Genomic DNA, 25,414 nt, shown 5'->3' on the forward strand with positions numbered 1-25,414 from the left:
GAAATTATCCTTCAAAATATAATACATGTGACTAAAAGTAGATGGGTATGAAAAAGGATTCACATCGCATCTGATATGATCCAAATATGGGGTTGCAAATGTATAGACACACACATGCGGTCGACTAACTGGATTCTATTCAATTGGATTCGGATTCAAAATTCAATTCAGACTTTATTTTTCCTAAATATAATTATAATCTGATCCTATATAATTGCTTATATTTATATGCAATTAAACCCATTGCATGGATCACTTAGTCAGAATCCCAGATAGGATTCCAATTTATGAGATTCACTTATAAAAACCCTATGTAGAATCCAGAGCTAGAAGAGTACGTAAGCAAAAAAGTAATATGAACTGAAGGTGGAGAATGCATCTCATGACACCAAAATAGAATATGAAATAGTAGAGTAGCAGTACATGGTATGAGTGATAAAGCACAAAAGTCTGATTAAAAGGAGGTCATTGTGGCCTTTGAATGAATTACCTGGCCAAGCAAAGAGGAATGCATAAGCTAATTAACCGGAACCTTTTAAGGCTGGTTCCTACTAGATTCTGAACTGTTTACATGCTTAATGAGCCATATGCTTGGCAGTACAAGGTTTTAGAGAAAGAGCCCTCATTATGTTTGATTACCAGATCAAATAATACCCAAACGTTTGAAATTTTACCATAATTTGGTCGATCGCTACAGAATTTCTTGTTGGTCGATGGTAAACTACAAAAAAAGTACCATGGATCATGTGCCAAAGGACAGCCCCCACATTCCTTTAGGGTATATTCCCAAAATTACAGACACAATCATAATCCATTGAAGCGTGCCAGTAGATAGGCAGTTTGTTGAAGAAAAGGGAATTGTGCCCTAAAAGGTAGTTACAGATGTGAAAGGAAGCGAGCACGCAAAAGAGATTTTAAGTATTATGAAGAAACCGATGATCAGGTGATTATATGAAGAGTATAGTACATTTGCAGAAAAAATGAGAGGTAGTTAAGAGACAATATAACAACACACTAACGGGGAACATGGTGGAAGCATTCACTACAGTTCAAACAATAGATGACAATTTCACAAGCCACCGTCACTAGAAAGTTATAACTGGGGAGCATATTAAACTCAGGTTACTGTGTTCATGTGGGATTTGTTAAGAGTCATTTTTAACTTTATAAGCAATGAACAAAATTTCTCTAGTCAGGACAAGCCAAAAGTATGATTATGCGTGGAGTATTTGCAAAGAATTCAGAAGTCAGGTTCTCCAAGTTCAATTGCATAGTTTCTTACTCTAAATTCAAGCCATGCAATGCCACAATCATCTACTTCCGCCAAAGGGCGACACTCAGTTTCTCACCAGTAGCATAAAATATAGAATCCCAAAAATATGTAATTTAAAGAAGTGGTACCATTGCAGAGCCAGTCAATATATTATCAATCCATGAATTTATTACATAGCAGAGATGATAACATCATAATCAGATTTGGTTTCTTTACTATATCAAGAGGGTACTACATATTCTGATCACTTCTTCACTAGAAAAACTGCAAACTGGCCCACAAGTAAAACAAGTTTCTATAATAATGTAGTTGCTGCACTTTATAGTTCAACACACACATTAAGTATATGCGTGGAGTGTTACAATAAGTTACTCTATTTTATTTCACATTTCATCTACCCGCTATATAAGGCATGTCAATTCATGCGTCAACCAGGCAATGCTCATTGAAGCTTTGTAAAACATATATATCAAATATAACAAAGAAATGGTGAACCAATGGTCTTCACTTTTCAAAATCTAGCAACTTGCAACTATCATATTTCTCTGACGCTGATTGGGGAAGTTGCCTGGATGACAGAAGATCAACAAGCAAATACTTAATGTGCTTAGGAACAAATGTTATGTCTTGGACTTCAAATAAGCAAATCGCCCTTCCATTATTCTCCACCAAAGCTAAATATAAAGCTCTAGTGGGAGATGCTGAATTACTATAGCTAAGTATGTTTGTCACAGAGCTTGGAAAAAAGAAAAACCAGTCTTATGGTGAGACAACATTGAAGCAACCTTTCTTGCGGTCAACTCTATGTTCCCTACGCGCACAAAACTTGTAGAGATAAACTACCACTTCATATTGAAGAGAATTGCAAGCCAATAATTTGACGTCAAATTTGTTGGGTTTGATGCTCAATGTACAAAAACTTTCACCAAGCCTCTTCCTAGGCTGAAGTGTCATCAATTGAGGAGGAAGTTTAACCTCAATGATGTTAGCATGAGGGAGCATGTCAATGAAGCAATATGAGGGGATGGTGGATTCAAACAGCAAAGAAAGGAAATTGTTGGAGCCATTGGGACCCTTGGTAAAAGGAAAATAATAATAAAGGAAAAAAAAAATTGTAAACGTCATCCGTTCCTAGTTTATTTATGTAACTATTCTATATGAACATAATAGTAGAACCTCCCTCTCTTCATTCAATTTTAGAGAGAACCTCTACTTCTCATTCGAGAGAGAGATAGAGAGAGAGAGAGAGAGAAAGAGAGAGAAGTGGAATTTTGGTTGTAAGAGCTGAACCACAATAAACCGATTTAGTCCTACGATCATTATGCTTCCTCTTCTTGAATGTTGTGGCAATTTAACAAATGTTAGCAATTTGCATTCACCAACTTGAGGGGGATGCCAAAGCTACCTGCTATTCCATGCATTGCAGCTATTTGGTAATTTCTGCTATTTGGGGATTAATTCTACATATTAACTCCTTATGAGAAGGGCAAGATTACCAAAAGATACAAGCTGAAGATGAAAGGAGGAGGCTGTTGGCATAGATAAATTTATCTCATTGCTGAAATTATCATTTGAACAGCCTCAGTAGATCATTTTCCATTTGATACTTAAATAACTTAATTAAAATCACCATATATATAATACGACTTTTGAAGGCTAGGTGTGTATATATATATATATATGAACGATCACATGATATATTGATGAATTTGGTTTTGTTCTTTTTATATGTTGCATACAATTTTATAAATGATAAATTGCCTACAGGTTGTTTTCTTTACAGCAACATTGCAAGTATGCAACGGCCAATTTTCTTGTCTAGGATATTTATTGTTATCCATCATGCAATGGACATAACTTCATGGGTTTTAAATTCCTGCCTATCGCACCAGACAAAAAAGAAAAATCCATTGACAAAAATCTATAGATTCTCAGATTCTTATCCATAGTCTTTTATCCATTGATAAAATATGTGGCCATCAAAAGAGCCTTAAGGAGGTATGTTGAATACTTCCGAAAGTGGCATGTTTTGGTTGATATGGCAAAAGGTATATTCATCATACCAAAGATCTTAAGTCAGACCCATATTTGAAATACTTATTTTGTCTTTTTTATTGAAAAAAAGAAATAAAAATCAAAAGTCACATGGTTTTAAAATAGTGAGAATTTTAAATAAAGTGAAATCAAATGCTTTTAAGAAACAACTCAAGCATCTTTACCCTTACCCAAAGCCGAAGCCAAGTGGTGGAATGGAAACTCGTGGCCGCATAGACCCGATTGTCAGACTTACTTCCAAGCCCAATGCACCATATAGTTAGTATTAAATAATTAAACCCGCCTTAGAAAAATCGACATGTTACTAATGTCGCATATGGATGAACAAAGGGAGGCAAAGCCCGAGTCGGTCATTTGTCAATTATCACTAGATCGGTATTGATGAATGTCTACCACTTACTTTGGGGCGCGAGAGAAAGAGAGAAGTGGGGAGATATGCATCAAGACACAAGGTCATCGCCTTTACAAAGTCGGCAGGAAAAGAAGCACACAGAAATGACAGAGAGGCTTTATCAGAGGCACTCGAGTGAATACAGCCTTCGCCGCTTCATGAACAGAAGGTAATTCACCTTATCGTGCATCGGAAAGAAATGCACCTTATCGAGCATACACTAAAAAACCATGACAAAGATCATGACTTTCAGCCCCGCCCCCAAACAGGATTTCTCCAGAACCACCAAAAGAAAGCGCCAGCGAACAGACGACACTCGCACTTCGTTAGCCAACAAGACAAAATCGATCAATGTGGTTAGGAAGCGAAAGACCTTGACTTTACCCATATCCGAGGCCTCATTTGATAATTATCCCAATTCTCGGTGAGGTCCTGGTTCCAATTCCATAATCGGGATTCGAGTTATTATGCCTGGAGTAAGATCAAAGTGGAGATAAGAGAAGGATCTTAACCTATTTTCTTAGACAGAGAGAGATGATGCTGAAAGAGGAGATACAGGACCCAAAAGGGCGCATTTCTCCGTCTCCAAAATTTACAATTTTTTTTCCATTTTTCCCTTGAAGCGGTTACAACTATGATTTAGCCGACAAAGCAGAGAGATGGAAAAGCAACATGAGCGATCAACCAAACGGATACAATATGCACAGAAAGAAGAAGACTCCTTCGCCTAGTTCCCGTGCAAAGGGGAGGGTAGGAGGCATCATCAAAAGCTGGTCTCCCTGCTTCACCGGGGCTGGTGGATCAGGCGAGGGCTCGGCTTCACGTTCACAATCTTGGGCGCCTTCTCCGCCACGACCTTCTTCACCTTCTCACCCCCGTTCCGACTCTCCTTCCATTTCAACCCCGCGAGAGACACCACTTCCCTGCAATCGTTGTCCTTCCCGTTAGCGCCTGCAACATCCAGAAACAATCCATCCCATCGTCAGCAAGGCTTTGACTCATTTTCACTACGATCAGAATCCAAGTATCGCAACCCGTTAACAACGGTTATTTTGAAATCGCTCGTCGAAGAATCTCCGATCTTTTGCATTAAACGAGATCTATCGCGTTATCTAAAAGCCCGTTTCCCAAAAAAAAGCAAGCCAAGGGAGGAAGAAAATACTTGCCTTCAAGGCCGCTGAGATCCGTCGCCATATCGGGGAGAAACGCGTCTTGTTCACCGAGAACAGCGAACTCATCGTCCAGATCAACGACGTCGGCGACTTCTTTCATCTCTTCCACGGCATCTGCCTCTTCGTCGAACCTCTCCTCGAGCCAGTAGTCGCGGAACCAGGCGGACGACTGGATGAGGTCCCACCACTCCTTTGAGAAATCTTCCACCGCCTGGTACGCCCACGGCACGAACAGCGGTGCGTCCGGGTTCAGACCAGATGTAGCCGACCGAGATAGTACCTCCATCCCCTTACTCTTTCTTTAACAACTAGAACAACAACAGAAACAACACACAGACGAGACGAGAGGAGGAAGAAGAAGAACAGGGAAGAAGAAGGGGAAAAGCTTCAGAAACGGAAAACCGGAAACCAGCAAGCGACGACACACCACCAACCACTAAACGCGCCCCTTGCTTTTATTGGGAGGCCCCGTGAGCAGATATTTATAGACAAAGGGGCACCACAACCAAAAGCGACGACGTGGCGGCTTTTTCCTTTCGCGCTTGGTGAATCAACCTCAGATCTGAGAAATATTTCCTTACTGCCACCAACTACCGTGCGCGTGGTCCAGAGGCGTCGCGAAATTGCGCACTGCGAAGGAAGAAAGGGGCAAGGGAAAGAGGTGTGACCCTTTCGTAATATCTGAAGAATCTGGGGTCTAACAGGTCAAGCGGTTGAAACCGAGGATAAGGATTTTGACGAGCGGGCCCCACGCATGACGCGCTGAGATCAGTGGCTCGGAGCCAAACGGGAAGCTTCCGGTGACTCGGTGAGGCTCGTCTCCTGCTTTGGAGATATTTCAATTAGCTGCCTATATTTTTGAGTTTAATCTTAAAGGCACCTCGTCTAGTCGTCTTTGCTAACTTGTTTATGCTCGATCAGAAAAGTTCATAGATGAAGCTTTTCATGAAAAACATTTTTGAAACACACAAATCAAGCTTTAAAAAATATTAATGAATCAATTTTCTTTAAAGACCGCTTTTTTTTTAAGAATGTCATCCAAAAATAACCTAAAAGCCTACAGACAAACCAAACGCCCAATCTGAATAAAAAGACAAAAACTATGTCACCGTTCATAATTATTAATAAATTGGACAGGAGTATTAGAAATTCTTTTTGTGTTTTACTTTTCTGCGCTGTGACGGTGTGACCACTTCAGTGTGGACGTGTGCGCCGAGGAGACGTCCTCAGACCCTTGCCGACCACTTTGACGTAGTTATCCCTACACTCGCTTTTATCCTAGTTAAATTTTTTGTCCATTATCTTTTTCTCTAGGGACTCTTCCGTAAATAAATCCCGGGAAAGTGGTTACATCAGAGCCTCGGAATAGCACGTTGGACGGAAGGCTTTGGGCCGACGAATCGGACTCGGACACGTCATTGTCCTCATCTCCTCTGGAGACATAACCATGTGCTTGCGGGACCCACTTTGAGATTTTTTTTTGCTCTTTTTGAGTTTTTTGGGGAACCGCAACAAAAGTTGCTCACCCACCCTGCGTTCTCCGTATCGGTATCGTCGTGTAACCGATTCATCAAATGATGCCCGTGTACCGGGACGATGGATCGTTGTCGCTCTGTACCGGTTTATTTTTCCTCTTATAAAAAAAGCGCTTAGGTAGCGTCTGAAAAAAAGGTTTTTGTGAAACATTTTGAAAAAACCAATTTTTTAATGAGTTTTGAAAGCTTGGTTTATGTGTTTAGATAGGACGACAAAAAACAGTTTTTTACTCATGATAACTTAGTTTCTGTTTGAATGACAAAAAAAAATGAGTTTTCAAAAATGTCTTTGAAAAGTTTATTTCAATTGAATGTTAGTTAGTTAATAATTAGCTAATTAAAGGGCACAGATACTGATCTTTTTCAAATTTCCAAACAAATATATTTACATAAAAAGTATGTGGCTCTTTTACTCTTAGTGGAGATTGAGGTCTTGTAATTCCGATTTTAGTACCAAAATTTTAAAAGCAAAATGTCAAAAAACGGCCCAAAACTTACTTTCGATTATAATGAGTATATAATTTTTTCTATTTCCAATTTTCATAATATTGCGCCTAGCTGCTCGATCAGTGCATCGAATAAAATTGCTTGGATGAGGAACTATGGGCAAAGCTAAGGGGCTCCAATGGACCCTCGTCTCACCTCAAAAAAATATTTAAAAATATTTATATATAATTTTTAAAATATTTTATTTTTTTATATAAAAATTTTGAAAAATGATATTTTGACCTGTATCAAATTCCCTTGTAATATGGTGTTATGAGTGGTGTAGAGTATGAGTTGATGAGAATTTGATTGTCAATTCGATTCTTATAAGTGCTACTCTTTAAACCGCAAACAATGATACTTTAGTTGATAGGTGTGTGACTATGTCACGCGGGTGCAGATGCGATACGGGTGCCGATATGGGTGTGGATACGGTAATTTTCAATTTTTTTTGATACGCGAACACGGCTACATTAAATATTATAAAAAATAATAAGATTAAAAAAACATTAAATTAATAGTTCATTCTTACAATCTTGTTAGAAAATGTGTTTTATTACAAAAGTATTGAATATTTGAAAGGATTGTTCATGGAAATAATTGGATGCATCATAAAAAATTGATAAAATGAAAACAAAAAAATTAAATTAATGACTTCTATTTTTTTGCCGTGTCCGCACCCGTATCCCCGTGTCCGCATGTCGACACGGATACGTGGGCTATTTTGGCGAGTTCGTGTGACATAGGTAGGTGAATATATTTTTATAATTTTAAAATATATTTTTATTGTGAGAACATTGATGTGACTTCCATTTTTTTGCTCCAAAAAGGAAAGTATCCTCCGGCGCCTTAATTTCTTCAGACACAATATCCCAAGTGACATTCTGTTTCAAGTTTTAAGATAATTTATCTAACAATCAAACATGATAAAATTTCTCCCTTGAAAGGCATGCCTTTTCGGTTACAGTTCACTTAAAAAACATGTCATGGATTTTGATGCACATAAGTGGTCAAGTGGAACTTATTTACGACAAATTCGACGTGCATAAGAAAACATTTATAGAGGTAGTTGGGCGGTAAAAATATTTGTGAGTGTTTTTATTAATCTGATAAAAAACTGTGGCAGACTCATCAAAATGAACCCGCTCCCATTTTAATTCACATAATATTTATGAGGTATTCATGTTCTCAAACTGCATTTGTTAGGGCTGCACACGAGTAGACACCAAAGCAAATTCTATGGTACAATTAGAAGGGCAACATGCAGGCAAACAAAATCCACAATGAAAACCAATTATGTGCCCAAGCACCAACTCAAACCCAACCAAGAAGATGTTTGTCAAACAAAATGAAATTTAAGAAAGAGATTGATTATGCTTTGCGCAGTTTCTTTATCAATGTCATCGGCTTCCTCTTCAAACCTCTTTAGAACCTACACATTTGTCAAAAAGATGGAAAACCATATAAGAGAGAGAGAAAGAGAGGGGAATGAAAAACAGAGTGCGAGAGATACACACCGTCACGGTCTTCAACCCCAGGCATGGAAGAGTTTGACGAGCTCCTCAGTGGGCATGTCAAGGAGGGCATCCAGATCAACTCCCCTGAAACTGAATTTCTTGAACGTCCCCCTCTTCATCCGCGACCTCTGTCTCGACATCCACCTACCAAAAAAGCCCTAAATGTGCATCGGCAGAGTTTCAAAAGAACGCTAGGGTTTCAGGGAAAGGCGAGAATAGAGACTAATCAGTATAGTGGCCAGACTCTGCCGGATGGATGGTGGTGGTCATGGCATGTGCGAAAGTGAGTCGGTGTGGGTGGTAGAGAGGAGAGAGAGCGGCAGTGAGTCGGTGCAGCCGTGGGCAGTAGAAATGAGAGAGAGACAGAGGGAGAAGTCAAAACGAAAATGTTAAAAATGAAAACAAAATAAACAAAAATGTCTAACCTAAACTGGTGAATCGGTTTTGGTGGCTCGATGAACCGGTTCATATAATTAAGCGAAACGATTTACAATAATCGAGTCAAGCCGAGCATAAACGAGTCGAGTTTTTACAACTTGAACTCAACTCGTTTAATGTTTCGGGTATAAGTTTAAACTCGAACTCGGCTCGTTTATAAACGAGTCGAGCTTGAGTCGAGTTTTTCTGAGTGAGTTCGAGTCGAGCCCGAGTTGGCTCAACTCGTTGTGCACCCCTACTCCCTGTCAATAGGTTTTTTTCTCCATTTTCAATAAATAAACTTTATATGAGTTTAATTTTGTTGAGCTGTCTCGAAAAAGAAATTATTTTTTATCGTTCCAAAAACATTTAATTTTATTAAAACAGTTCGCTTAAACGACACTCGTGACATCAAGTGCATTAGAAAGGATAAATAACTTAATCGTATATATTTGCCTTGCCTGTGTGCTCACTCGTTTACCCTTTTTAAATTGCGATGGCTCGAAGAAGTATCGTACTGGCTTTTTCTTTATAAAAATTTGTCCTAAAGTTTTATATGTCAAAACTATATTCGTGTTTGCTGGTTATGCAAAAAAAAAAAAAAATAATAGACTAACTTTTGGCAAAAGGTTTGCTAAAATGAAAATTAAGTTTCTCTTTCAACCAAACCAGGCCTAGAATGCCATTTTGAAAAAGTTACGACTTACGAACAGCACCTATGGGCCCTCGTCCAACTTTAATAAAAGTAGCAACAAGATATCATAGTGCCCCCACGTTGCATCAGCATGACCCGGTGTGTCGATGTAATAACGACGTCTCTCAAAACAATGGTAAACTCTTTTGGGGCCCTACTATTATTGGAACGGGACATGCAAAGCAAGAACAACACTTCCTCTTTCTTTCTGTTTTGTTTAATTTATGACTCGTCTTCTTGTCTTCCTATAGATCTATTTTTGATGCCTTGGCCATTCTTGTCTCCTCTCCCTATGATACTAGACCTATTTTTGATGCCTTAACGACTCATATGACAATTCTGTTATGCTTTTACTTGTATATCATACATACTTCTCCTATTACAACAAAAAAAATTAATGTCACCAAAACTCAAAATCAAGTCGGCTGCCCACTTTTCCCATCCCATCCACCTTCGGGGATTTGACTATTGTTAGAAAAGCGTGTCTCTTGCAGTCTCTCTCTCTCTAGATCTCTCAATCCCTCGGTGAAATTTCTTAAATTTGTTAAACTTGCTAAGTTTTAAACAGCTATATTGTCCAACAAACCATTGTTTTCGTTTTGGACAATTGTAATAGAAACCAAATATACCTTGGATTGAATTTATATTTCAAGTGTTGGATTTTGGTGTCGGCTTGGATTTAAAATGACACTTTTAAAGAGGTTATCAAGCTTCGAGAATGAGCGCCAGGGGAAGGGGTGTTTTGGGCCTTGGCTCCATCTCAATATTTTTTAAAAAAAAATTACATGTAAATTTTTGAAAATTTTATTTGTCTTATATAAAAATTTTAAAAAATGATATCTTGACTCATGTCAAAATTTATAAACTTTAATTCACCCTTCTCATGAAAAATTTCTGGCTGTGCTACTGCTCAGGGAGACTCTACCACAAACGATGGTAGATTTCTGGCGGGGAGGCGTCCAATGACCGCTTCATGGGCTGAGATTGCAACCGGACGATCAAACAAGAAGATTGATGAGGAAAAGGAGATCAAAATATCTTTTGCAGGGAGAAAACCAAGTATTGTCATTGGTAAGGAAGAATTGGAGGCAATGAAAATCTCCTTTCGATGGACGGCCATTGCTTGCTTTGTGGGAGGTGCTGAATCAAAGAGTGGATTTCCCCTATGTAGTGAGTCGATTGAAAGCTCTTTGGCGTGATACAAAGAATCCAAGGTTTTCATTCCTGGGGAAAGGGGTTTTCCTTGTTAGAGTGGATGATGAAATGGAACTACAACAAGTTCTGCATAAGGGGGGCTTGGCGAGTTGGTGGCAGAGTGTTGATGGCTAGCAGGAGGGAGCCATGTTACAAGAATCCTACCGTTGATGGGGACTAAAAAATTTTTCTTCAGTATGCACTACAAGATAGACGACATTCCATGTGGTTCAAAAAGTGCCACTGAACGTCTTTTGTGGGGCGTAACAAACGCCACCCAAAGCGCCATTGAATGTTGTGACACTGTTACCCTTTTGTGGCACAATAACCGAACACCCTAGACGCATGCGTTTTATGGCGTTTTATTTGTGCCACTGGCGACTTTTCAGTGACGCTCGATTCGTGCCATAGTGGACGTTTTTACATGTAAGGAGTGTCATGGGTATTAGACTACTATGGCACACTAAAAACACCATTGAAGGACATTCAGTGGCACCTATAAAATGTCATTGTTAACTTTTTATGGCTAATGTTTTGCGCCACTAAAGATTATATAGTGACATTGCAAATAGCTACTAACAATGTTTAATGGCACATATATGTATGCCATTATTGTCATTTTATGACTATTTGCAAATGCCACTAAAAGCCTATTAAGGACATGACTAAAGATCTTTAGTTCATTTGCATTGAAAGTAAAAATAAATACACTAAAAGAAGAACCTTTTCCTGGCAATATAAAAGTTAGTGTCATTAAAATAAAATTTTGGTACATACGAATGTATAGATACAATAAGAACAACGATATAGTGCATACATATATATATATATTTTTCCATATTCAAAGGCATACACATCTGTACACATTTACAAAATTTCATCTATGTAGGAGAACAAGTAATATGCAGGCTCTTCTCCCCATGATCCCAACCATACAAAGTAACAGTCCTCCTGACAGTTGGGAAGCCGAGAGGGGGAGGAAAGGGAGAGAACTGTTGATATCAAAGATTGAGAAAAGTGACCGAAAGCAGGCACAACACGCACGCAGCTGCTTAAGAGTAAGAAACTTGTCAGGCTGATGATAAAAAATGTCCACCAAGGCTCACGATTTTGTTTCCCTACATTGGAAAGGTAATAGTACGTCATAAGTTCTATCTACTCATTTGCAAGAAAACAACATATAATGCATCATTATGGTAAAGTGTGACCAAATGCAACTTAATTTCATAATTATACATCCAAATATACCTTATCTTCATATTTTAATTTTGAACATGACTAGTGAACATTTTATTAACTTAAAAAACTTGTAGAAATTTAGACAGCCACTTCTTGTTTCTCATAAAATGCCATCTACAGATGCAAATAAGATGATGAAAGCCAGGTTCTACTATTTGGAGATCACTTCATTATGAAACATCGACTTATAAAGCATAAAAGACATGCTTTTTACAATTAAATTGCACCAATATACCCTGAGAAGAAGACAGCAAAATGTGAACTTCCCAATAGGCAGTAAAATATTTTCCTCCACCCTCTTTTTCTGTTGATTTTCAGATCAACATTTATCCCCATTTTCAACTTTTTGTTCTGAACCTCCTTATTTTCGAAGATGAAGACACTGCTGTCAAGTAGGAAACGTCACTCGTTGGTTTAACCAGTACCAGCTTCCCATGCGGTTATTACTTTCCCAAGTATAAAACTCTACAAGGAAGGCTTATTGAAGCTCAAGAACTGTCAAAGGCAAAGACAACAAAGCTATCGGGTGGCGAAGACAGATTATCCTTTCCCATTGTACCAGTAGTTAAGTATTGGGGTTTGGCCTAGTAAATGAACATAACAAGCTAAACTCACCCGGGAAAGTAATAAGCACAAACTGATAGATCTAGCTGTGAGCATTGTTAAGAAAGTACAAGCATAAACTGATAGATCTAGCTATGAGCTATGTCACATAGGTACGGGTGCGGGTGCCGGTACGGGTACCGGTGCAGGTACGGGTACAAATCATTTTCTAAAAACTTGGGTGCGGGGGTACGGTCGTACACACACATATATATATATATATTATATATCAAAAAAATTCCAAACAAAATAGCATATTCATAAATCATTAAATCATGATCCAAAATTTGTAGATACTAAGAATTTCAACACAAAAAATCTGTCATTTGGGAGTTCCAAAGGGCAAAAAGGCGAGGAATGAGAGGGGCAAGGGGGGAGAGGTGAGAGGATGAAAAAGGCAAGAGGGGTGAAAGGGGCGAGAAGGCAAGGGACGAGAGGGGTGAGGCAAGAGGGCAAAGGCATCGTGCGAGAGAGAGGAAAAAAAATGGTTTTTTAAAACGTGCAATGGACAATTTTGGACTCAGACAACTTTGACCGAGTCTGAAAATGGTCGGATTCGACCTCGGGTACTTTGACCGTACCCAACACGGTCAACGCCGCACCCAAGCCGTACCCATACCCGTACCAGTGTCGTACCGGTACGGTACTGGTACTGCTCCTTTGAAGCAGTACCCGTGTTACATAGGCTATGAGCATGTTAACAACAGATCTAATCTTGAAGAATCGCTCAAACCTATCTCTCGGTAGCAAAACTTGGGGCCTAGGGGTAACTTCCAACAAAGATGTGATACAGTTAATTGATATGATCTTCGAACAGCTTGCAATTACAATGGCCAGAGATAGAACTTCAATAGATATAGAAACATGCAATGTACTTGTCTTGACTTGAACAGCAAGGTTACATGAAGATCATCCCAGTAATGCTGTTATGAAGTGTAAAATCAAGCAGAAGACTTCATTGTAGATGAAAACATTCTTTTGTTCTCACCTTTCCCCTATTCCTTTCATTTTTCTCAACAGATAAAATGCTCATCAGTTCCCCTCTTCCTTTCATTTTTCAAACTTTTTTGATAACTTGCAAACCCAAAAAAAGAATACAAGAAGTCAATAAGAGTTCAGGACATACTCTATAATGTGAGAACCAGTGCCTTTGGCTACTTTCCCCTTACTAGCTAATTCTAGTGAAACATAACACCGGATAGGAACTGAGCTTGAATAATAGGAAAGAGAAGTCTTGCACCATAATTGACTAGCCAATATCTCAAACTGAAAAATGAAGAAATGCATAACTTTCAGGTGCACGTCACTCATTTCAAGAAAAAATAACATTAACTATATGCTTCAAAAAATTGGTGTGCAGAAACAATTAATTAAACTAACAGTAAAAGAAGCACAAAATGCAAAACATTGAATAAAGAAGTTGTGAATACTCTAATCATTCACAAACATTGAAGGGATCCAAGAGCTATAAAAGTCACCAGAGAATGCTTTGTTAGATTCCCACATCTTTTTTACTAGAGCACAATCCCCACCACCCTCCTCTTACTTATTCAAACCCTCCAATTTCGGCCATCTCCACATTCCTCCCTACCCACCCCCATCCCCTGCCCATTTTCCATCAGTGCTTGAGATACAGAGACAAAGAGATATGGTCGTTCAAGCCATTTTTAGACCTGTAAATTGTTGGTTTGCATCTTGAGCCTATAGACTTTATGAGATCAAGAGAGGGAGAGGGAGAGGGAGAAGGGGAAAGTGTCAAGATGTTGTAGAGGGCGGCGAGCAATGCACATTCATGGTGGTGGACAAGGACCAAGCAATCCAATTGACTGGAACCAAAAGGTGATCCTGTTACTCATAAGTCGCATATCGTAATCACATCTCAGCTTGTAGGTTGCCTCCAATGAGAATATCATCTATACCAGATTATTGAAATTGGACATCTCTTGATCCAATCAATACAATCGTAGTAGATTTTCAAGATCTAATTCTTTCTTTTTTTCGCTTGTTATAGCAAAAACAGAGCATGCTTTAAGATGATTTCAAACTTCTCATAATTCTCATGTTTAGCTTAGACCTTAGAAAAGTTTACATATATTCATAGATATATGAACTAATATGAGGAGAACCCTCGCGATTTTTTCTTGAAGATTTTAGAGCAGATTACTGATGTCTTACATATATAGATTAAAATGAGTAGATATGTAAATCTGTAGATCTTAGAAGAGATCAATGATATTCTTAGATCTACATATAGGCTCATTAGACTCTGCAAGTAAGCAAAATCCTTATGTGAACACAGTTTTTTTTTCATTTGCGCAAATTATGAACTAACAATGAAATAGTTCTGCTTTTTTTTTTTTTTTTTCTTTCTCTTCTTATGAAACACATATGAAGTCACTACAAAATGATTTACTTGTTCATGGAGACAAGAACACAATGACACATGCTTTCAATAGAAATAAAAATTTATTGAACGGAAATTACAATGAAACAGTTTGTTCCATACGCAGACACAGGTGAAGGTGCAGTCTATGATAAAACTCATTGGAGAGGATGGGGGTTCCTTCGCCATATGTGCAAAGATGTATTATAAGAAGAGGCCATAATTAATCCACTTTGTTGAAGAGTTCTATAGAAATTACAGGTCATTAGCGTTTTCAATTTTCCATAGAAACAGGGTTCTCCTAAATATTTGGAAGACAAAGAGTACGTTGGGTTTTTCTCTTGCACATTTCATCAAACAAGTGATGAATAACATGGAAAGCTCAATTTCATCAAACAAGTGATGATGGAGAGAGAGAGAGAGAGAGATGAACCTGAAACGGTCAATAAAAACAACTACAAAAAACGTAAACGCATTGATGATCTAACTTGAGAGAGAGAGAGAGAGAGAGCCGATAAAATGGGAATATAAGAGAGAGAGAGAGAGAGAGAGAGAGAGAGAGAGAGAGAGAGAGAAAGTCATAAAGATGATATATGCACACTAGTCTTTAGCATAAGGAAAAAAATGGGAAGAAACAAAAATTGACCTGCTCATCCTCCACTGCATATCTCTGCCTCTGGTGACAACAGCGAGTGTGATTGAAACACCACGGGCACAATATCAAGCAAGCTAGAGAGGGATCTTCTGCAAGCTCCAAAAGAATTCATAGGAAAACCAGTGAATAGAATGCTGGAGGAGGGAACAACAAGTTGAAGCGTGGAAATGGCCAAAGCAGACAAAACTAATCACGAATAGGAAAAATAGCGATAAATGTTCCTTGGTGGCGGTTAACATGTGCGCTAATTTTTTCTTAAGTGGTATCCCAACAGCGCCCTCAATCTATCTTCAGTGGCTCCCAAAAGACGCCTTAGGTTCTTATCTTCAATGGAGTTTAATAGGCGCCCTAATTGGTTTCGTTTATTCTGGCATTTCAAACATGTCAGTAACTTAAGCCCGCATGGCATTTCTTTTTGAGCGCCATAGATGACCTGTAGAGTGATGCCGCCCCTGCGAATGCCATAAAAGGGTGGTCTTCAGTGGTGCACATGGCAACTATGCCACTGAACCCAAATTATTCTTGCAGTGATAGCTTTGCCCTTTGTGGAGAACTGCTAGAAATGATCACTATATTCGTCAAATGACTCGTATGGGTTTTGCTCGTCTCCTTGTTGATGTTCCCCTTAGTTTTTCACCAAAGCCAGAAGTCGAACTAGAGATTGATGGCAAGCTTTCTCTTTTCAAAATTGTTTATGAGGGAAGTACAAAGTTTTGCTCCCAGTGCAAAGTCAACACACATATGACAAAGCAACTAAGTTTGGGTAAAACTGCTCAAGCATCAAATGGAGATATGCATGGACACTTCGGGAAGTGGGAAAGCTATTTCAGCAAAATGGGAGGACTAGTGGAAACAAAACAGAATGGTATCGAGGCCAATGTGGACCAAGATGGCCATGTTCTCCATAACATATTGACCTCTCCACATAGTCTCAGGACACAACTATAGGAAACTGTGTTTACATAAGTGATTGATGATTCCATGAATGTCCAACTGAAGAAGACATTGAATCAGACAATGATGCCCCCAAACGTTTCTTTTTCAGGTACACTTGCAATCAATTTACCTTTACTTGTTACCGAAAATACTTTAGATAAGCACCACCAGGTTTTTTTAAATATTTTTCATTTTACGTAAAAGAGACATTCACGTTTTGAGTCTCCGCCTCGTTTCTCGAGGGAACGCAATTTGCTCCTCTCAGTGCAAACTAGTAACCATCAGATGCTTGGCCCTGCCCAAGTTTAGAACTTTAGTAGTGGAAGAGAACAATATTTGTGTCTTTAAGCATGGCAGAACGGTGTGGAAGTCCCCAAGTACTTGCTTCCGTTCCTAAAAACGTTCAATACATTGCTCCCAAGGGCAGTCCAGATTTTGCTAGTAAGGGTTTGGTGAATGTTGATGATTCTGCTTTTACTGTTGATAGTGAGCAGTCTGCTCAATCTGAGGATGAAAACATAGACGTGGGAGGCTCTTATAGTGAATTGTTGGAAGTGATTTTGCATGGTGAAGACGATAGGGATGGAGGTGGGCTTTCTCACTTGCACTTTGAGTCAGATCCTATGTCCAATCTTCTTAAGTGAAGCTTGTTGCATGGAATGTCAGGGGCCTGGCTCGGGCTGTTGCTTGGCGAGAGGTGCTTCAAGTTCTGCAAAACCACAAACCATGTTTATCTTTTAATTTTTATTTAATGGTGAATGTTGATTCTTTCAAGAAATGGAGCAAATTGTTGTGTTATTGGGCATGTGTCACCAATTTCACACCCTTGTATGTTGCTAGCATCATTATCTATTGGCATCTTACCATTATAAAAGTCTCTATTAAGTCTATTAATGAATGTTGGATAACTGCAGCATGTAGTTTGCAGAAAATTGGTTTTAGTTTCAATGCTTTTGGTGTATGTGTGCCTCCTAACAGGTCTATCAAAAGTTGGTGGATGGAACATTTGGCAGCTTGCATGTGCAAACTTCATTAGCCTTATTCACACTACTAGGCTTCAGGTAGGGGTGCACAACGAGTCGAGCTACTCGAGCTCGACTCGTTGTGCGAGTTCGAGCTGCATCATTAGTTAAACGAGTCGAGCTCGAGTTCATGAGTTGACTTGTTCAACATATCGAGTCGAGTTCGAGTTCACTCAAGTGGACTCGTTAAAGCTCGACTCGGCTCGAATGTATTAAAATACTGGTTTAAAAAAAACCAGTTCCGGTAGCATCAGATCTGCAGCCACAGGATAGAGCTCCGGTAGCATCAGATCTGCAGTCTGCTCCTCCCTTCGGCCTTCTCCCATCCACCGCAGGTTGGCTTTTTGCTTCTCAGTGCTCCCCTCCACATCTTTCAGCCCTGCAGCGATTTTGGGTGTTCGGTTTTGGGTGTTTAATGTCTATTTGTTTGATTTATTTTTTATTTTGTCTGCATCTCGTTAGCCCTAAATCTGCTAATTCTCCCTCAACTGAAAATGTGCTCTCTATCTCTTTGAGGTGGATTATGCTGGAAACAGAGTTTCTCCACTTGACTTATTCTCTCTCGTTTGTGTGCTATTTAAATTCCATATTACTGGCATTTTTTATTTGTTGTTGCTTTCATTGTTGTTTTCTGAGGTGGGATTGAAGTTGAACACCACATGGTTTTTGTTGTTTTTGTTTTTGTTTTTGCTTCTGTTCTTGTGGAGACCAAGGGATGAGCTTTAGCCTTTAGTCAAGTTGAGACCTTACACTTGATAAAGCAAGTGCAGCAGTTCGTCACAGCAAGATTAAATCTGTACAAGAAAATGCTTAATGAAGATTTCTTTTACTAATGAGGGATTACAAAGTTGGTTCGGAATAGCCTTCAAGATGATCAGGCAAAGAGACAAACGTTGGATGTATACAAGTGTGGGCAGAACGGGGAAGCTTAAATTTGTCCTTGTCATAATAGGCTTGTCCTGAATATGAATCAAGCTTTAATTTTTTACAGCTCAAGCTTGGCATTACCGAGCATTATTGAAACAAAATTTGGATTGTCACTAGCTCTCCCACATCAAGTTCCCGCTTGTACATGCCAGTAGCACTCCCACGTCAAGTTCTCAAATCTCTGCCTGCATGAATTAAAACATGACAATCCGATCCTAGTCAACTGTACTTATGTTGTTCTGATGTTCAATTAGGTGATCCCAAGGATAAATGTATTTGTGCATTCTTTGCAGAGATGTATATGTTTCTAAACTTATTTCCATGTAAATATATGTTTTTATTTATTTACAGTCAATCTTCTGCTACTTGTGTATTGATCTTCTATTTGATCAGTCATGTCTTAATGGGATTGATGATACTGAATTATTGGTAGACTGAGTGACTTTAGTGAAAGCTGTTTTGTATGCTTCATGTTTCCTTCACTCACTAACTTCATTCATTTATTATTAACTAAAAAATATGGGGCTTTGGTCTAGGTGGTGTTATTTCGGAAGATTAATCATTGTTCTCATGGTTGTGTTGGGTTCCCTTGCATTTTATGATATTTATCCCAATGATGAAGTAGTTTTTTTTGGTATTTTGTGTAAGGATGTCTTCTGTTTGTGTAAGCCTATATGAATGTGGATTTGTATGTGATTGGAACTACTTTTTGCACATGAGCTGTTATTGCTTGCTTTCCTGCTTGTATTGTCATATGTATGTTACAATGAAGATGGCTTGAAATATCTTGAAAACTGATAGGGGTTATTATATCAAGCTCCAACAAGAACCTTTATTTTTTTTTTCCTTTTCATTTTTAATCTATTGTTATAAAATGATATTCTGAATTAGTAGTCTGCTCATATAGTTCTTTTTATTCCAAATTCCGTATTGTCTAAATGTTGTTTTTTCATTTGGGATTAGTGTTTTTTATATTTAATAATAAGAACTAGTGCTTTTCATTTCATATTCCCTTAGATTTTTATATGTTTCTATCAAATTTCATGTTCAGATAGAAGAATAGCTTAAGCAAGGGGGAAAATTACTAGTTTGAATGACAAATTTAGGAAAAAATATCATTGATAAGGGCAAACAAGTATGTGATTTGAGACAAAGTTCAGATGATGTCCCAATTGGAGTACATTCCTCTAATGAAACTCCTATGGTTTCAATAAATGCTCCTGAACCACGCATAAGGTGCAAAAAAATCAAGGGCAAAGACTTCTACAATATGGAATGATTTTGACGAGGTTTTTATAAATTGTATCAAAAATGGAAAATGTGAGTACTGCGGTACACTGTTTTTGATAAGTACAGGAAGATCTACATCATCATTGAGAAGGTACAAATGTTTGACACGTTTTGCTAACAAAAAGCAAAGGATTTTAAGTTTTAAATCTGGGAATACTTCAGATGTCAGGAAGAAGCTTATGGAAATGAGTTCCAACATCGATGCTCAATCAATAAGAGAGATAGTTGCAAAACTAGTGGCAACCGGAGAACATGCTTTTTTCATAGTGGATAATTGTTGGTTTAGGTTAAGGTTTGGTTTTCCTAATTGGGTGTCAGTTTCAAGAATGACAGTTAAGAGAGATGTCATGAAATTATATGAAGATGAAAAAAAGAAATTGCTTCTTGTCTTGAAGGGTGTTGATAAGATTGCTTTGACTATAGATATATGAACATCAAACCAACAACTTGGATATATGGCATTAGCAACACATTTCATTGATAAAGAGTGAAATATGCAACAATGTATCATCAACTTTACCAAAGTTGAGCCACCTCATACTGGATTAGTTTTAGCCAATGTAATTGCTAAGCATCTTGCAGAGTGGAAGATTAAAAAGAAAATAATATCTATTACAGTTGACAATGCTTCATCAAATGATGTTCTTGTCAAAAAATTACAAGAGAACATGAAAAAAAGCGGCATCAACTTGTATTATGGAGGTAAATTTTTTCATGTGCGATGTTGTGCACATATTTTGAATCTGATGGTACAAGATGGGTTGAGTGCCATTAAAGATGAAATCATTAGCATTAGAGATGCAGTAAAATATATCAAAGTTTCAGCTTCAAGACTCCATGGTTTTGCAGCTGCTGCTAGAGAGTTGAAATTTCAACGACAAAGAAGTTAGTGTTAGATGTACCAACTCGATGGAATTCAACATATTTTATGTTGGAAACAACTCTTGCATATAAAGATGCTTTTGCAAGATATAACATGGAAGACCCAGGCTTGGTATGGTTGCTTGGACTTGAGGATTGGGAAAAAATAGCAGTGATATGTGATTTTCTTCAACTTTTCTATGATGTGTCCACCTTATTTTCTGGATCATCTTATGCAACATCAAACTTGTATTTTCTTGAAATTTGGAGAGTTTGAGAAATATTGCAGGAAAAGGTTGAAAATGAAGGTGGATTTATAAAGGCAATGACAGTGAAAATGAAAGAGAAATTTGATATATATTAGAAATCCTGTAACTTGTTAATGATTATTGCATCCATATTAGATCCACGCGTGAAACACACATTATCAGAATTTGACTTTTCAAGAATTTACCAGTCAAGAAAAGAAAGGGAAGAACAAATACAAATAATAAAACAATATTTACAAGATGTTTATGAAACTTACATTCAAAGAAATAAAGTGGATTCCAATATTTCTACCACATCAACTAACTCCTTTAGTATTCAAGGTCGAGAGAGTCGAGACACACCACATGGTGGAAGAAAGCTACTTTTTAGGTTCTTAGGTACAACTGAGAATGTTGCTTTTCAGGTCACCAAATCCAAGATAGACACATATTTGGAGGACAGATTGATTAAGCATGATGATAATGGTGATGAAGATTCTTTCAATATTTTACAATGGTGGAAGGATAAGGAATCTAAGTATCGAATTCTGTTATAAATGATACGTGATTTGTTGTCAATTCCAATAACTTTTGTTGCTTTAGAAAAAGCTTTTAGTATAGGAGGTCGAATTGTTAATGATAGTCATAGTTCATTGATGCCAAAAATAGTTGAAGCTTTGGTTTGTTTGGGTAATTGGGTAAAGAATGATGGTGATCCAATGCATGAAGTGTTAACAAAAGTAAGTAGGTTTTGAAGAAATTGTATTCATTAAATATTTTGTGAATCATTTGTTAATTGACCACATGTATTTCTTTCAGGTTGAGGATGAATCAAGTGAATATATATCATTAGAATGCTTCAAGTTGCCTTTGGTAATGCTTGTTTTTTCTCGTTCTTTTGTTTTCTTCTTTTTCTTGATCTAATGTGATTCTAGTGTTTGTTTTTGTTGCCTTTTGTAGTTTTCAGCTTTGATGTCTAATGTTCATGACTCATGATTGTGTGAAGAGCTTCTATATGAAGTGAGTATGTGAATTCGAGTGAGTGATACAGTTTCTTAACTTTCCTTCACCTCTTAAGAAATATTCTTTTTGTATCTTTTGCTTCTTGGTGTCTTTGGTTCCATTATTGTCAGGTTTATGACTATTGTGCACTTAAAAAGTCATTTTAATGTGACCTAGCCTTTTTTCTATGTTATTCAGGAGCTTGCTGTTATTGTGGCTAGAGAAAGGGATGGTTCATTTTCAAGTTTTGGTTCCTTGAGAAGAGAGAGGGTTCTCAAAACATTTGTTCGCATATTGTTAGAACGAGTATTCTAACATAACATTATTTATGGAGAGGCAGAATAAGAGGAAATGCTTGTGATTTCCATTTTACTTTGTTGACATTTCTTGCTTTTTTATCAATTTAAATTGCTGAATTGTAGTTTGAAGATGATGACATATGTTTAAAGCAGATATGCCCCATAGAGTTGGTGCATCACACCCGCACGGACTGTTTTTTGTTTCATTCTACTATTTCAGTAATGTTGATGGGGTTTGCACCTTCATTAAATCTGTCTATGTGGATAGAAAATACAGTGGTGAAAGGGGAGTTGATCGGCGTGGAAGGGTGAAATTTGTTTGTTCTTGTTGTTTTTGCATGAATTATACTGCTTTTTGACTTAGGCATATCTGTCTCCCTTTCCCGATTGATTGTTGATCATGATACAGTTCATAACATGTCCTTACTATGCAACTGATGTCTCAGAATTCCCGTTTCATGAATTTTGACATGGCATTGAGAATCAGCTTTATTTGCCTTTCTCCTTTGGTTGGCACCATTTGAATATGCTTCTGTTGGGTTTAGTAGAGAACTTGGTAGCTGCTTGGCGTCATAAAATATCTGTTATCTTGTTTGAGAGGAGCTTCTTTTTGGTTTTGTAGAAAGCAACATGCTCCACTAGCATAGGTTCTAATGAGGGAAATACAGCTGAATTGAAGAGGGGAAACTCAGGAAGCTTGATTAATTTTGCAGAAGATCCTGAACCTTCTTTGGCAGCAATACACAGTGACCCTTTTTCTAGTCAATCTGTTTCACAGGCATCAGAGGCTAATTGTCAAAATCTTGTTTCTATTGCAATAAGTTGTTTTCTTTTTGTGTTCCTTGGTAACGAGTTAATCAAGCCTTAATCGAGCTTGCGGTCGAGCTTGAGCTCAACAAGTATGGATGACTGTAAATGAGTTTATAGAGCTTAATCGAGTCGAGCTCGAGCTCGCAAGTGACTATTGGGTCAAGTTCGCCAGTATAGTCGAGCTATATTCGAGCTCGAGCCGAGTCGAGCTCGTGGTCTTACTTAGTCGAGCTGAGTTTGAGCTGACTGAGCTTGGGCTCGACTCGGCTTGTGTTCAGCCCTAGCTTCAGGTCATCAAAGATACATGGTGTAGCAAAACATGGTGCAATAATAGAGTGGGCGAGGACAAGATCTTATATAGAATAGACTAGGATATCATTAATGACATTTGGTGACAAATGCTAGATGTCAATTTCAGGTTGAAAGTCCTCACACAAACAACCTCAAACCATAGTGTGCTTATCTTGTCTTTGATGGAAAATCAAAATCATCATTATGGGAAATGCCTTTTCCACTTCTTTGTGTGTTGGTTGATGCATCCATATTGCAAGGAGATGGTGCATCAAATCTGGGTAGTTGAGGTTTGTGGTCATCCAATGATCTGCCCACTCCAAAGATAAGAACATACAAGGAAAATTAGTGTTATGGAATACAAATTGTTTCAGGAATATTGGTGAGCAAGATAATGCTATTCGAAGGCAGCTGGAAGTTTTTCAATTTGTGGACAGACATGATAATATAGGGAACCAAATTTGGAATGGCTCTTGCATGGAGAACTTGGCTTACCCATGGGATCAAAACAACTCATTTTTTTAGTCACATGCCCACAACAAACAAAAGAAAAAAAGTATGGATGTTATGTAGATTCATGACATGATTTCACTTGACTTGGGGGACATTGACTCTACTTGCATAACCTACTTTAAGGAGTTTTTCTCAAGTGAAGGAGGCGGTATGGTGTATGAAAAATAATAGAACACCAGGACCCGATGGTTTCACAGTCGAGTTTTCAAGGAATTCTAGAAGATCATTGGCCCTAATATCTTTGAAGTTGTCATAGATTTCTCGAAAACAAGAGAGTTGGTAAGGAAAGTTAATCACACTCACATCATTCCTAAAAGGAAAGGTGCAATAGATATTGCCAATTTTCACGCTCTCTCTCTATGTAGTGTTATCTATAAAGTTATTACCAAGGTGATTGTGGAGAGAAAGAAGATGATAGTGCCCCAGATAGTTGGTGAATATCATGGAGCCTTTGTTGCAAATCGTGTTATACAAGATCAGGTTTTACTAGTTCATGAGCTAATCAATAGCTTGGAAAATTTGCTTTCCCAATTGGTGCTTTTAAAACTTGATTTAACAAAGGCATATGATAAAGTCAGGTGGCCTTTTTGAGAAAGAATCTTTTGCATCTTGGGTTTAATGAAGAATGGGTGGCAAGAATTATGAAGTGTCTCCACTCCCTCTTTTGCCGTGGTGATAAATGGAAGAGAAGGTTATTACTTCCAAAGTGCCTGGGGATTGCAACAAAGGGATGCCATGTCCCATTTTTTTATTCAATCTTGTCATTAAAGTTTTCGCTAGTAAATTGAAAGAGGAGAAAAAATAAAAATATATTAAAATTCCTAAATGTATCAGCAACAATCTTTTCAACCAAGTTTATTTTTTGTTCATGACATGATCATTTTTTTGTAGAGCGGAGATTAACTATGTGCTTAATACCAAGGAAGCTCTTCTTGAGTTTGGCACCATAGCTGGATTGAGGGTAAATCCCCTGAAATCAGTTTATATTCTCTTTCATGTGGAACATGATTTGTGTAGAGATATTGGCAGAGCTTTAGTTTTCACAAGAGCAACTCTTCCTCTCACTTTCCTTGGATTGCGGCTGTTTACTGGCAAGCAAAACAACTATCATTGCAGTGAGATTATTTGAAAGTTGAATAAGTTGTAGAAGCTGGAAATGTCACCTCCTTTCAATAATAGGTCACATTTGTCTTGTGAAGCATGTGACTTAACAAAGCATAAGATATTGGAGTATGGTTTTCAAGTTTCCTAAGGCAATGATTTGTAAGATCAATCAACTTTGTTGTAGATTTATTTAGGGTGATAGAGAAATAGGCAGAACCATCCATCTTATCAACTAGAACCTAATGTGATTGCCCATGGAGGAAGGTGGAGCTGACCTTCTCAACACTGGACTTATAATGGAGCACACATGATTTTTACTTGTTTTCAAAGCTTGTTTAGTAAATTCTTTTTGGGCCACATTTGTCAGGAAAAAATATCTTTATGAAAATAGTTTATGCACTGTAAACTTCAACCAAAAACTCTTGGAGTTGGAGATGATTGTGTGGGGTTTGGTCTGACTGCAAGTTGGCTAAGGCAACTTAGCTTTGATCTAGTTA

At 37.9% G+C, this 25,414-nt stretch overlaps 1 protein-coding gene and 1 long non-coding RNA gene across 2 annotated transcripts; both read right to left on the reverse strand.

Annotated features, from left to right (window-relative positions):
• Nucleotides 1–4,213: 4,213 nt before the first annotated feature.
• On the reverse strand, nt 4,214–5,355 carry LOC116254006 (protein EARLY RESPONSIVE TO DEHYDRATION 15-like). Its single transcript, XM_031629023.2, has 2 exons — nt 4,886–5,355; nt 4,214–4,670 (listed from the first exon to the last, which is right to left on the reverse strand). The coding sequence occupies exons 1-2, from the start codon at nt 5,175–5,177 to the stop codon at nt 4,504–4,506; spliced, it is 459 nt and encodes a 152-aa protein (XP_031484883.1). The 5' UTR covers nt 5,178–5,355; the 3' UTR covers nt 4,214–4,503.
• Nucleotides 5,356–11,468: 6,113 nt separating this feature from the next.
• Nucleotides 11,469–16,396, reverse strand: LOC116254742 (uncharacterized). Its single transcript, XR_004172745.2, has 3 exons — nt 15,606–16,396; nt 13,703–13,842; nt 11,469–11,852 (listed from the first exon to the last, which is right to left on the reverse strand). It is a non-coding gene; the product is annotated as an uncharacterized LOC116254742 (long non-coding RNA).
• Between the last annotated feature and the right edge of the window lie 9,018 nt (nt 16,397–25,414).

The sequence above is a fragment of the Nymphaea colorata genome, chromosome 5, assembly GCF_008831285.2.
Source record: "Nymphaea colorata isolate Beijing-Zhang1983 chromosome 5, ASM883128v2, whole genome shotgun sequence".
NCBI lineage: Eukaryota > Viridiplantae > Streptophyta > Magnoliopsida > Nymphaeales > Nymphaeaceae > Nymphaea > Nymphaea colorata.